Raw genomic sequence first — 14,516 nt, 5'->3', positions numbered from 1 at the left:
CTCCTTACTGGTAGAGGATACCTAGTGTTATGGGGAGGAAGGGATGCAGATCAGAAAGTAAGAAAGGAAAGGGACCACAGATTAATTGGTGTTTTACTTTTCAAGACTTAAATTTCAAGAATTATTTTTTAGGAATTTTAGAAAATCCCTTTGCTTTTCTGCCCTAACCTTCCAAACTGAATGAAACTGCTAGACTTTCCATTCCTTCTATCTATTACATGCAGTTGTTCTGTGTAATTGTGTCATTAAAGGTGAGTTCCTTTCAGGACTGGATAGCATGAGTATGGTTGAATTATACTTTCTACATAGTGCATTTAATTTAATGTTAACACTACAAGATGAAAATGAACCATGACTGAACCAAGTGTTTTCCCCCTTATTCTCTTACCATTTAAGGTATCAATCTTGTGCTTTTCAGATTTCTGATTATACCATGTTGCCAGACACCGCTATGTTGTCAGAGCGACTTCGAGTGTGTCTTCAGGAAGGTGATGAGAACCCACGTGACTTCACAACTCTCTTTGACTTATCCATTTACCAGCTGGATACCACTTCCTTATCTAAAGTTATCAAGTCAGCACCCGTAAAACTTCTCTTTTCGAACTGTATTTTCATTTTATTTTAAGGTTTTGGGGTTTGTTTGGTTTTTTAGCGTTTGTCTTTCAAACATAAATTTAGTAATGGAAGTCAAGGTTGTTAGAATCCTTGCATAGGCAAAAGTAAAATGAACCTTTTGACTAAGACACCATTATGTAGCAAAAGCTTTTGGAAGCATTTCTCTTGTCTTGCTTTGGTTTTGCTCCTTCACTCCCCTTCCTTTATTCCCACAAAAATAACTGGAAGTAGAGTCACTAGAATTGGAAGGGACATTAGAGATTATATAGTCCAACTCTCTCATTGTCTGACAGTGAAACTTAGGGTTAATGTTTCTGGTGGCTGCTTTCACTTTTTATGAAAGATGTAATTATCTAGGCATGTATCTTTTGCTAGCCTGGGGTAGTAGAGCTGATCTGGGAGCTAGGAAAGCCTAGGTTCAAGTCCTGACTTCTATGTATATTGGCTGTGGTCCTTGGACAAGGACCCTTCTGTGCTCTATCCAATCTGTAAGACTATTACTGTAGACAAGGTATTGGCTTGCATTGATAGAGGGAGTTTCCTTCTCCAGGAGCTCCATGAAATCACATGTCCAGTCCTAATCCCTGTCTCTATTTTTTCCCTTGTGTACTTTGAATTTCACTAGTCAAAGAATGGCTTCTGTCTATCTCCTGACCCATGTCTCATTATCTTTTTACATTATAGTATAGTGGGAAGAGCACTGGATTTCTGAAGACTTGGGTTCGAGTCTTGGATCTGCTTTTTACTAGCTGTGTGGCCTCGGACAAATTATTTTCTGTCTCTGTGCCTCAGTTTCCTCACTTGTAAAGTGAAGGGGTTGGGCTGGTTGATTGTTAGGATTCCCTCCAGCTTTAATAAATGATGAACTGTGTTTTATAGTTATTTAGATTCGGTGTCCTGCTGGAGCTGTTTATGATCACATGGTTATAGTTTATAAAAAGCCTTCAAAGGAAATTTTTATAGTAACTTTTAAAGTAGCAGGCAAATAGATGATACTACTTCTAGAGTAAGGCTGAGAAAGGATGCTTAGGAAAAGGTTTATGGATTATGCCAGGTTATGGAAAATTCAAGAAGGATCAGAATCAAGAAGAGACCCTTAGGGTTGGGAATAGTAAGACCTATGAATTGAGAACAGTAGACCTGTTTACAGCTGGGGATCACTAGTGAGAAGAGCTTTGCTAAGAGGGTTTGAAAGAAGACCAGAAAAAAATGAAGTCATTGGCTGTAATGGTGTAAAAGTAACTAAGCATTCATAAAAACTCATCTCCTTGCTTGTTGTGGTGGCTGTTTGTTCTTCGTTTTCAAAGAGGGCCAGTGACATCGCAGGATTATGTTGAGTCATATGTGAATTGGATTGAAGTGATGCAGAGTTGTGAGCCTTACTATCTCTTCTAGAGTCATTGAAATTCAGTGGCAGGGCAAGAGTCAAAATGACTGGCCATCAGCTAGGATGCAGCGGATGACCTTGGCATCTTCGATGTCTGACCAAGCTCTTAAGTGCTCCACAGTGCCTGCTTCAGCCTCCTTCATGGCTGTTGGCACAAATTGTTCTCATCTGCTCATTCTGCTGGGGGAGGTCTTTACGTGCTTGGGGTAAACACCCCTCCTAACTGACCAATAGGTTTGAGGCATGTGGATTACCCCCAACCTGGTCTAGCCCTTCTGCTGAGATGGTCTGAGCCACTGCTCAAGCTACAGCTTCTTGGAGTCACAGGTGAGAGTTGGGTGAAGGTAGACACCAGAGGTGGATGAACAGCCTTGGAAAGGGCTCAGCAGTCCTCCCACCAGAGGTGCTAGTCCTCCTGAACCCCCCATACTAAGAGGCAAAGGAATGAAGAACAGCTCTCAGGGCTGGGGACGTCAACAGCAGCTCCCAGCGGGGAGAGAGAGAGGTTGGAGGAGGCTGTGAAGGTGTCAGGCAAGGCCAGAGCAAAGTGTGTGTTTTTTCCTGTCAGCTTCCCTTTCACATGAACTATTGCTAGAAACTAATGGTTCAGAAGAGGCCTTGTTCCTTCTTAGCTCCCACCTCAACCTTGCTTCCTCCAGTAAGAAGAAAACAGGAAAAAGTGGTATTCAACCACTTTTTTTTTTTTTTTGCCTTTTTTTTGGTGAGGCAATCGGGGTTAAGTGACTTGCCCAGGGTCACACAGCTAATAAGTGTCATGTGTCTGAGGTCAGTTTTGAACTCAGGTCTTTCTGACTCCAAGGCTAGAGCTCTATCCACTACACCACCTAGCTTCCCCTTGACCGCTTTTTAAAAAGGGGCTTCTTATAAGGATGATATCTCTGACTCAGCACTATTGTGCCAATTTTACAGTCTCACTTCAAGTCACTGTTATTGTATGAATTGTTTTTAATCACCTCTGTATATTCATCTTCTTAGTTATAGATTCATAAAATAATGGCTTTATAGTATTTCAAAGGTAGAAAGAACCTTAGAGGTCATGTAGAATGTCTCATTTTACAGATGAGGAAATGGAGGCCCAAGGTATGGAAGTGACTTACCCAAGGTCATATAACTAATTGTGAGGAGGAAGGGGAATGGGGGAGGGGAGGGTTCCTTTGCTATCTTCTGTCATTTTGAAGTTCTAGGCATTTCTTAGACTAATAGACTGCTTTAGCTCCTGTCAATCCAGGTTTAATACTTAAGGTTACAGTGCTGTTATAACTGTTTGCTTCAATTTAATGGCTTCACTGAACCTCCATCTCTGCTGCATTGTTCTCATTATGGGTGAATAACAGGCATTTCAGCTGTCCTTTTAAAATTTTGACTATATGTACAAAAGGGCAGCCATGCTTGCTTTCAGACCTCCTTGTGGGGTCTTTCCATGTTTGTCAATATTCATAGAGTACTTCTGTTTTAAAAGGTACTTTGTGCAGAATCATAAAGCTGAAAACCCTTTTTAGCTCAAGATTCAGTTTTATTTAGAATGTTGTTGATGATAATGGTGATAAGTGAAATAAGACCTTGAGATCCTAGGTCTAGAGTTGGAATGGACGTCGTCCAGCCCCTTATTTTACAGATGAGAAAGCTGAGGCTTAGGCAAGTTAAATGAGATCATCGGCTAATGCCTTCTCCTGCCTGAATGATTTTGTATTTATTTTCTATATATTTTGCACATGCCTATTTTGTATATACTTGTATGTGTCCATCTTGTCCCCCCCACAAGAATGTAAGCTCCTTGAGGTCAGGTCCTGTTTCATTTTCATTTTTGTGTAGCCAACACCTAGCATAGCGACTGGAACATAATGAGCATATGTAGTGCCTTTTCATTTGATTCTCACAATAATCCACTGAGACAGGTTGTGTAAATGTTATTTCCCCCATTTTACAGATAGATGAGGATGTTGAGGCTCAGGGGAGAGTGACTTGAATGTTGTTTAGTCATTGACAGAGCTTAATTTCCAGAAGGCATTTCTCCAGCCCTTTCTATTATATCACCCTGTTGTGATGCTATAATGTAAGCTGAAAGTGAGGGGGATGTATATTTGCCTTTGGAGTAGATGATGGGTGTAGTTTTTGTTTGTCATCAGCTTTACCTTCCTAATAATGGTTGCCTTAGGCTGTTTTAATTAGTTTGCATTCCTGAACACACAACTCAGCTAACCAAAAGATGTGATCAGATAGCATGCTGAGTGGTGGTAGGAAAGTCTATTGATTTAAAAATTCATCCCAGATAATTATTTGGATAATTTGCTGATTTTACATAGCCCTTAATGCAAATTGCAAAATAGTCCATGGATAATTTGTCTGTAGAGGGGGAGATGATGGCCCTTCCAGGTCTGTGATTTTATTTGGGTAAGGAACTTTCAGTTTGGAAACTCTCTACCAGTGCATAGCAGCATTCATCTATAACTTACGGTCTTAGAGGCCATGTGAAGTTTTATTTCTCATAGAATAAGTCCTCCCCTACCTTTTGAACAAGAATGCTGCTTCTGGTTAGGAAGGTACTGCCAGTTAAGTGGTGAAAAACAATTTTTCTGAAAAACACCAAAGCAAGACTTGACTCTGAAAGGCCTTTTTTTTTTAGCCAGAAACTCCTTATAGAATTATGGAATGTCAGAGGCAGAATTCTTCTTAAAGAAATCCGTCCTTTTACAGATGAGTAAACTGAGGTTAAATGACTTGTCTAAGGTTACAGGGCTAAGAAATGACGAAGTTAAAGATTTGAATCCACATTCCTTACTCTTAATACCTTGTTCTTTCCACAATGTCGTTTTGTTCTTTATATAAATAAAATACTCTATTTAGCTCTAATCACATTGTGAGTCAAAGTCAGTTCTAAAATCAATAATTTTAAATAGTCCTGTTTGAAATTGGTATGATGTCTATTCTAATTATCCTTGTTTAAGGAATATGGGCATTTTGTTTTTTTGGCATCTCTTCCTTAGAATGTATAGATAAGAAGTATGTATAGCTTATGTGTTAACTGGGGATATCTACTTGTAACTGTCCTTGCCTGATCTCCGTGCACATATTTTTCTCTTTTGACAGAGCTTACGAACAACTCAATGTGAAGCACGAGCCTCTGCAGCTCATCCAGCCTCAGTTTGAGACTCCACTGCCTGCCCTTCAGCCAGCTGTAAGTTGCCAAGTTTTTGGGACATGTGATGGAGCTGTTGCCTGGCATTCATTTTGCCCGGCATTCATTTTGCCCAGTATACCTAGTTGTAGAAATAGCAGTATGACAAAAAGGGGGATAAGGAAGTCAAACTAAAACTGATTAAAATAGGGAGCTGCTATAGGAATATGGGCCCAGAGGCTTTATTTCCCAGGCATGCTAGTAGAAGTGAGGCTAGAAGAACAGCAAAATATTCATCTTGTTACCTTTGAACCTACTTGGTAAAAGATAAACTGGCATTTTAATAGTGATAGCAATAAAGTCTTAGGTTTAGTTTCAAAGAAATCAACTTTGCAAGTACAATCAAAGCTGTTAACCAAACTTTTACTTGAAAGTGTTTTGTCTTAGTGTGGAATTTTGTCTTCTTTTGGAAATACTGGAAATTATAAGGTGAAAATCGCTTGTGTCAGGGCAGCTAGGTAGAGCACCAGCCCTGGAGTCAGGAAGACCTGAGTTCAAAATTGACCTCAGACACTTGACGCTTACTGTGTGACCCTGGGCAAGTCACTTAACTCCATTGCCTAGCTGGAAAAAAAAAAAAGAAAATGGCTTGTGTCATATTTACAAATACATGACAAAACTGTCCTTTTCAGATTTCTTTCTCTCCAAACAAAGATGCTTAGAATTAAAATAATTTAATGAATAAAATTGTCTCTGTTAGTCATTCAACATTTATTAAGTACCTACTATGTGCCAGGCATTGTGCTAAGTGCTGAGGATACAAGAAGAAAAAGACAGTCCCTGCCCTCAAGGAACTTACAGTCTAATGGGGGAGACAACGTGCAACCAGTTACATACAGACAAGCTATATACAGGATAAAGAGGAAATAAAAGAAGGCACTGGAATTAAATGGTGTTGAGAAAAGCTTCCTATAGAAGTTTAGATTTTAAGTGAGACTTAAAAGAAGCCAGGAGGCAAAGCTGAGGAAGGAGAACATTCCAGGCCTGGGGGACAGCCAGAGAAAATGCCTGGAGCCAAGAGATGGAGTAGCTTGTTCAAGGATTAGCCAGAAAGCCAGGATCACTAGATTGAAGAGTATGTGGCAGGAAGTCAGGTGTAAGAAGACTGAAAAGAAAGGAAGGGACTAGGTTAAGAATGGCTTTGAATTCTAGACACAGGATGTTGTATTTGATCATGGAGGTGATTGGGAACCACTCGAGTTTATTGAGTAGAGGGGTGACATGGTTGAACCTGTGCTTTTAGAAAATCACTTTGGTGGCTGCGTAGAGGATGGATTGGGGTGTCTCTGGCAGGCTTGAGCCCAAAACACAGTACTGAATTTTGTTTTCCACAAACTTAAAAGTTCAACAATCAAGAAATAGTTAAATAAATTGTGAAATATTAATGGAATGCTAGAATGCAGTTAAGACCAATTGATATGAAGGATGCCAAGCAGAATGAAAAGAATGGAGTATACACTAACTTTAACTGTAGAAGAGAAAACAATAAATGAAGATGAGTGGCTAACAACCATTCTGGAAAGCCATTTGGAATTGTGTGAAGAGAGTGACTGAAATGCCCACACTCTTTAATCCAGAGATTCTACTGCTAGGCCTGTATCCCAATGAAGTCATTTACAGAAAGAAAGGCTCCCTAGCCCAGGGAATACTTGTAACTGCACTGATGGTGATCACAAAGTACTGGAAACAAAGTAGATGCCCATTGATTGGAGAATGGCTGAACAAATTTTGGTATGTGAATGTGATTGAATGAATGCTACTGTTCTACAAGAAATTAGATTTATTGTTTTATCTTCTCAGTGACCAGAACAATGTTCTGCACATAGTAAGTGCTTAATGTTTGTTGAATTGTTCTTTGTATCACCCACCGCTCTTGTATAGTTCTATTCACATAGTCAGTATTCACTTACTAACATCTCATCAAATAGCATAATAGCTGCTTTAAGTCAATTGTTTATTAAATTATCTGGTTAAATATCCATTGAATTAATGAATTTAAGTAGATTTGCTTCAACAACTGATAATGGAAATGGTGAAGGTGTGTAAAGGAGAGGGACAAGTGGGAGGTCAGGAGTGGAATAACAACTGAGGGTTTTACATAAGGAAGGGTCTGAGATTTCTTAAATGGCGTAGCTGTGGTATTACACTTAAAAGTACTTATGCAATAGCAGTGCATTCTGAGATCATAAAGTAAGGATATTTCTATTTTAACTGTTTTAATTCATTTTAGAAATTTCAATAGCCTAAGGTAAACTTTGCACAATTAATAACAAAAGATGTTTTATACCTAGGTTTTTCCTCCCAGTTTCAGAGAATTACCACCACCTCCTCTGGAATTGTTTGACTTGGATGAAACTTTCTCTTCAGAGAAAGCACGGCTTGCTCAAATTACCAATAAGTGTAAGCCTGATCAATTTATATATTTTGTTTTTTTTTTTCAAAATACGTAACTGTAACATTTATCTCACTGAACTGAAAAAAACATGGATAGAATTTTAAAGTACATTTTATGTTTTGTTTATTTCATGTAAATTATTCTTATATTTTCCCCTCAAGTGGCTCATTATCCCAGTTAGTTAAACCATAGTGTTAATAAATTGAAGATACGGGTTTTTATTCTTTTATGAACCATTAACTGGCCACAGATTGTGCTCTTGGCGTAAGCTGCTTCTCACAAATGTGTGCTATTGGTCCCAGGGTAGGTTAAGCAAAGAATATGGATGGATGAATACAAATCAATCACCACTATCAGAAAAGAAATTAAAATGTGCGCGCACAGTTGCCATTGGGTCAAAAGAGTCATCTTTGCTTGATATGTAATGTGGAAATGATAGCTCAGGCAATCATAGGTACCCCAACCATTCAAGCCTCTTTTAATGAGAAATGTCAAGCCTTTATCAGAATTGATAAGACCTTTCACCACCATATACAAATAATAGGGTTCTAAAGCTTCTTTTACTGTAGATAACTTTAATAGCATCTTATATTTGAAAATTTAATTTAGAGATAGCAAAAGCTCTGTGAATATGTAGAATGTGGTACATCTTAAACTTTAGGTTGTAGCAGGAGACAGTAGTTGAGCTGAGTGTGCCCATTCTTTTAGGTACTGAAGAGGACCTGGAGTTCTATGTCAGGAAGTGTGGTGACATTCTGGGAGTGACTAGTAAACTACAGAAGGATCAGCAAGATGCTAAACATGTTCTGGAGCACATATTCTTCCAAGTTGTGGAGTTTAAGAAACTGAATCAGGTAATGTTTTTATTATGTACCGAATACTAGAAGTATTGTTTGGTTCCATCTGAGAGCTGGATTCACAGTTTTTTTTAAAATATTATCTAAAGTTCTGATGTTGAAAATCGTATTTCGAAAACAGGTATAAGGAATTTCTGCCATGTGAACTGATTCAACCTTTGGCTTAATTTATCAACTCTGCTCTTTATTCCTTCCAATTTTTAAAAATCAAATGCTTATTGCCTACCTTTGCCCCCAGCTATTAGTGTTCCTGTGAGAAGGAGCAGATTAGTGGATATAAGTTTGAGGACAGAAGAGGGAAGGAGGGAGGGAATAAACATCTATGTAGTGCCTACTGTGTAAGAGACACTGTGCTAAGGGTTTTACAAATATTACCTAATTTGATCCTCTCAACAACCCTGGGAGGTAGGTGCTGTTATTATCCCCAATTTACAGATAAGGGAACTAAGGCAAACAGTGGTTAGGTGATTTGCTCAGAGTCACCCAACTACTAAGTGTTGGAGGCTAGATTTGAACTCAGATCTTTCTGACTCCATGCCCAGCACTCTATTCACTGTGTCACCTAATTACTGTGGAGAGGTAACTCTTGTGCCAGTAATCGAAGTGATAGGGCCCAGGACACCTTAAGCAGGAAGGTGAGAAGGAGTTTTGGGCCACTTAGGTATCTGGAAGAGTAGTTACTGTCTCAGTCTTTGGTAAAAAGGTGTGATTGAGGGGCACAGGCCTTGTGTTTGTTGATCTTAATAGCAGTGGATGATCAGCTTTTAATTTTAGAAATCTTAATCTGTGACTGGGTGAAATTAATAATAACTGACTAGCACTTTAAGATTTGCAAAGTATTTCTCAAGCGTGATCACATTTAATCCTCACAACTGTCCTTTGAGGTCAGTAGGACCAACATCACCCCACTTGAATGAGGATACTGAGGCTCAGAGTGTAAAGGAACCAGCCAGTAGTCTCTGTGTTAGTTTCAGAGGTAGGATCTGAACAAAATCCTGCCAGACTCCAAGTCCAGCTATTCTGCTCTGTCATTTGACCTCTCAGCCTCTTAATCTAAATGTTATATCAGTCCTACAAACCTGAAGTTTTTTGCTGCAATTAATTAGCAGCAATTAACCAGTCATTAGTGTTTAAATGAGTGGGTTTTAGCATTATACTGAAATTTTTCATTTTTTTTTTTTTTAGGAGCATGATGTTGATACAACTGAAGCTACATTTCATAGCAATTACTGAGTATAGTGTCTCTTACCAGACCAGAAGAGGGGGAGATACTAGAACAGCTAACTTGCTGTCTGGTCTCTCACTATAAACTCTTTTCTAACTGTTTTTCTATATATTTGTCAAAATTGCCTCTCCACTATGAGCCATGCACTTTTATATTGTAAATAGGTACAAAGTGAAAGATTCTATCTTCTGTAGTGACTAGGCAGGTGCACTATGACGACTGCTAACTATCAAAATTATTATGTAAGATAAATGTCCCATATTCTTTTTTTTATTGGAGCTATACTTTTGTAATATGAGAAATATTCTTACATTAAAATGTTCTCTTTCAATTCCAGTCCTGTCTTCGTTCTTGTTAAAGGTGTAATAATCTGGTTCAGTTTTTTGGTGATCTTTATACAACTTTCTTTTATGCCTAATGAATAATAAATGCTATAGAAAATAAGTTAATTTGCAGAATCTACTTAATATAATGGACCATAAACAGAAATTAACAGACTCATAGATCTGTGAAACCTAGCCCCATCCTAAGCTCTAGTCCTGTGTCTCCAATAGCTTTTGGGACATCACAAAATTGGAGATACCTTCTGTAACATTTCCCCTAAGGTCTTCTCCTTCTCTGAATACTTTACTTCTTAGGCCTTTAAATATAAGATAATAAATAATAATTTGTTTTGTTAATTATTTGTGTATGTAACTGCAAACTTTTGTTGACAGTTTTAAAAAAAAGACTATATTAACTTTAACAAGATTACCACAAAATTATTTATTTCTGTGATCCATTCTGAATTTCTTTTCTTGTATGCTAAGTCGGTTAATTAATCAGCAGGCATTTATTAAGTGCTTATTGTGTGCCAGGAACCATGGTAGGCAACTGAGACTCAAAAAAAATTAAAAAGTCCCTGCACTCAAGGAGTTTAAATTCTATAGGGGAAGACAATATGTATACATATAAGTTTATATAAAAATATCTGTGGCAGTTTTGGGGAGAGGCACCAGCTGCTGGGAGGAATCAGGATTTAGTTGCTGTCATTGTTGCCTTTATATAGTTGTAGTAAGTGTCTGTATTCTTTTAATTCTGTTCCTTGTTTTTAAGTCATGTCTGATTCTCAGTGACCCCATTTGGGGTATTTTTCGAAGAAATACTGGAGTGGTTTGCCATTCCCTTTTCCAGCTTGTTTTACAGATGAGGAAACTGAAGCAAACAGGATTAAGTGACTTGCCCAGGGTCGCACAGCTAGTAGGTGTCTGAGGCCATATTGGAACTCAGGAATATGAATCTTCTGGACTTCAGGCCTGGCCCTCTATCAACTGTACCATCTATGATTCTGTTCACTCTCATGTTAAATTTCTCAAATAGATTTTAACTACTTGTAAGGAAAGGAATATATCTTATGCTTTTGAAAAATATATTCTTCATAGCACCAAAACACATAGTAGATGCTCAATAAATACTTGCTAACTGATTGAACAAATCAGTAGGAATGTAAGATGCTGCTTAGATGGAAGAAAACATACAGGTGATTGAAATACATGGGGAAACATTTATTTAAACATGTTAATAACCTTCACCTTTCTCCTTGGATCAAAGGTGGCACTTTGTTTTGTACTTTATTAATGAACTTATATAATATTGTGTGTTATTATTAGCTTTGTATGTGTTATGTCCTTCCCAGATTTTAAGCTCTTATTGAATTAAATCACAAGTATTTATTAATTGTTTTCATTTTTCTCTTTTGCAGAGCTGTTACCTTACATAAATTCTTTATCTCTAATGTTTAATTCAGATATATCTTGGCTTGCTCATGAAGTTATGGACTATGTGCCTCATACTACTTTTGAACTGTAACACCTAGCACAGTGATGGGTATATAAGAAATTAGCAGTTAATATTTGTCGATTTGAAGGGCTTCTGAGGCCACTTTTAGTTCAGTATTCTATGATTTCTGTTGCTTATCCAGCAAAAGCATACCATGCTTGTGGATTCTGTTATGGGGGCAGCTATGTGCACGATGGATAGACCACAGGTCCTGGAGTCAGGAGGACCTGAGTTCAATTCAAATCTAACCTCATAGGTTCCCAAAATGGGCAATACTGCCCCCTGGGGGATGCTGGACTGAACCAGGGGTGGTAGTAGCCATGGGTACATTTGGGGGCTTTTGAATGAAAATAAGAGGGCCGTCGAAGCATAAGGAAAGAAGAGAAGAGAATTTTGAGAAACCGTACATGTTTCATCTGTTGTGTAACAGAGTTAAAGTCCTAATGATTATATTATTTTCCAAATAAACACACAAAATGCAAGTTACACCAGTTATAACAAGTTATAATTGGGTATGACAAGTTATAAATGGTTATGATATAACTGATCAGTGATCAAGTCCATCAATAGGTCTTAACAAGCAAGTGTTGGGAAGTCCAGGATGCATTGGCAGGAATATGTGGGTATAATGACTTGTTTATAACACAATACTGTATGGTCATTTAACTTAATATTGCATCATCAAAATTTCAATGCAAAAAAACCCCCACAAATTTACAATAAATTATTAAATTTAAGATGCAGTAATTGTTTTTTAACAATACATTCTTTTGAAATGATGCAAATTAAAAAAAAAATCATTAAAGGGTTAAAGAAAGTAGATTTCCAGGGGGTGCTGAGTAATTTTTTTCTTGAAAAAGGGGTGGTAGGCCAAATAAGTTTGGAAACCTCTGCTTCAGACACTTGACACTTACTAGCAGTGTGAGCCTGGGCAAGTCACTTAACCTCGATGGCCTTGCCAAAAAAAAAAAAAAAATTTTTTTTTCCAACTGATTGTGATCCTTATTCTCTTCTAAGACACATTTTCAAGTTTTGTGATTTTGTTGTTGCTTTGGGCTTTCAGAAAAGAAAAATGCAGCATTCTGAGAGTTTGATTAATGTTGACATCATAATCAGTACATTTTTGTGAAGGAGTAATATAATAATCAGATATGTAAATTATTGAAATACTTAGCATCCCAACTGATGTCTACATGTGTTGTCTTTCAAAGAATGATGATGCATCCTTATTTCAACTATGCTTCCATTGCTTCCAACATGATTCGAACTTATCAAAAGCCAGTTTTCAAGCCATCTAAAAAAACAGGTCTCGTTACTTTATTTTTGATGCTGAATGTTATCAGCCAGTTTGAATCACCATACTCTAGTGCCTGTTGATCTCTGGCAGTTTCCAAAAATCAGCCTCACCCATTGAGCATATTTAAAAGACTATAGATGAAGAAACCTATTCCAAGAGTTCTGAAAAATGTTTTAGGCTATAACAGTGTTGTTGAACTTTTAAGGGACCACAACTTATTTGTAGATATCAAATCTGGTGACTCGTGTTTACATTATTCCACAAATACTAGTGACTGCGCAGTAAGTACACTGGCAGTAGGAGGATAAGAGCTGCAGCCTTCAAATGCAGTTAAATGGTTAACTTTTTGTTTTAAAATAAAACCCTTAGACTCTCAAGATTCCTCAAGAGTCTGGCAATGTGGCAGATCTTTAATAAACCTTGTCTTTGGCTGAAAAAAAACCAAACCCTTAAATGTTTAGGGCATGAATTTAAATCCTGGCCCAACCAGTTACTGCAGGACCCTAAGCAGGTCACTCTTATCTAGGATTCTGTTTCCCCTTCTGTAAAATGTGGGGGTTGGATTAGATAATCTTTTCTGGTTTACAAACACTTTTAAGAGAAACATGTCTTTGTCATATCTCAAGTCACCCCACTGGAAAGCCAAAAGCCCTGCAGTGATTTAATAGACACTTAGGATAAAACCCCAAAAGGGGTTCCCCAGGGAGCTGGGGGAGTCCTGTTATTTCTGGGCTCCCTAGGACATTTCATGGTCCCTGGGGCTGGGAGGTGGGGAGGGGGGAGAGGCGGGCACTCCTTCCTTAGGGTCAGCCTAGTGGAGGAGGGTAGGCCCAGGCTCCTTCTAATCATGGCCCCACTTGGAGGGGGTGGGCCCAGGGTAGATAGTGGTTAAGGTTAGACTGAGGTAGCTGCAGGCAGCAGAAGGGCAGGGGTGTGGCTGGGTATGGCCCTTGTGGGAGGGCCTTGTGCATACAGACACTTGGGGTGGGTACAAATACTACCATGTGTTAAAAGTTCAATGTTACCAGTATAAATTATTTAGTAATACTTAACATGACTAATAATAATTATAGCTACTTAAAATTGATGCAGGAAAATTATGCCACACCTTTAATTCCCTTTGCCTTTCACAAGATCCTGTAAGAGGTAGCATGGGTATGATATGGTAACTCAGGCTTCCCGAGGTGGAGAAACATGGTCCAGGTCATGACATTGGAAGAGATTAGACTCTCCCTGCTCTTCCTACCTCACCTTCTGTCTAGAGGTCTTCTGCAGTAAGCTACCTCTCAAATCAAACTTAATTGTGAAACTCAAAATTGCAGTCTCCTGTTTTCCCCTAACATGATGCTTGGTAGGTATTTAGTAAGTGCTTGATTGATCTTAAAGATAAGAAATTCAAGATACTTGTTGTTCAGTTGTGTAGGACTCTGTTTTCTTGGCAAAGATACTGGAGTGGTTTGCCATTTCCTTTTTCAGCTCATTTTACAGGTTAGGAAACTGAGGCAAACAGGGTTAAGTGATTTGCCCTGGGTCACACAACTAGTTGGTATCTGAGGTCAGATCTGAACTCAGGTCATCCTGATTCCAAGGACCAGCACTCTATCCACTATACCACCTAGCTGCCCTATCCAAGATACATAAAGAATTAATAGATAAGAACATGTGTCATTCCCCCAATAATAAGAGGTGAAAGCTTGTGAGCAAGAAGATATCAAAAGAAGAAATG

The 14,516-nt window shown here is 38.3% G+C and overlaps 1 protein-coding gene across 1 annotated transcript in view; it reads left to right on the top strand.

The window, feature by feature from the left end:
* The window catches only part of IFT52 (intraflagellar transport 52), a 33,036-nt gene extending 23,025 nt beyond the window's left edge, over window positions 1–10,011 (top strand). Inside the window, exons 10-14 of the mRNA XM_027867291.1 lie at window positions 419–573; window positions 5,111–5,198; window positions 7,490–7,598; window positions 8,302–8,447; window positions 9,636–10,011. Of these exons, the coding sequence (XP_027723092.1) occupies window positions 419–573; window positions 5,111–5,198; window positions 7,490–7,598; window positions 8,302–8,447; window positions 9,636–9,683 (546 nt within the window). The 3' untranslated portion in view covers window positions 9,684–10,011. The remainder of the gene's footprint in view (window positions 1–418; window positions 574–5,110; window positions 5,199–7,489; window positions 7,599–8,301; window positions 8,448–9,635) is intronic.
* Window positions 10,012–14,516: the final 4,505 nt, after the last annotated feature.

The sequence above is a fragment of the Vombatus ursinus genome, unplaced genomic scaffold (assembly GCF_900497805.2).
Source record: "Vombatus ursinus unplaced genomic scaffold, bare-nosed wombat genome assembly UNPS02014785.1, whole genome shotgun sequence".
Classification (NCBI taxonomy): domain Eukaryota; kingdom Metazoa; phylum Chordata; class Mammalia; order Diprotodontia; family Vombatidae; genus Vombatus; species Vombatus ursinus.
The sequence above is the reverse complement of the archived record's forward strand: the minus strand, read 5'-3'. Positions and strand labels throughout refer to the sequence as shown.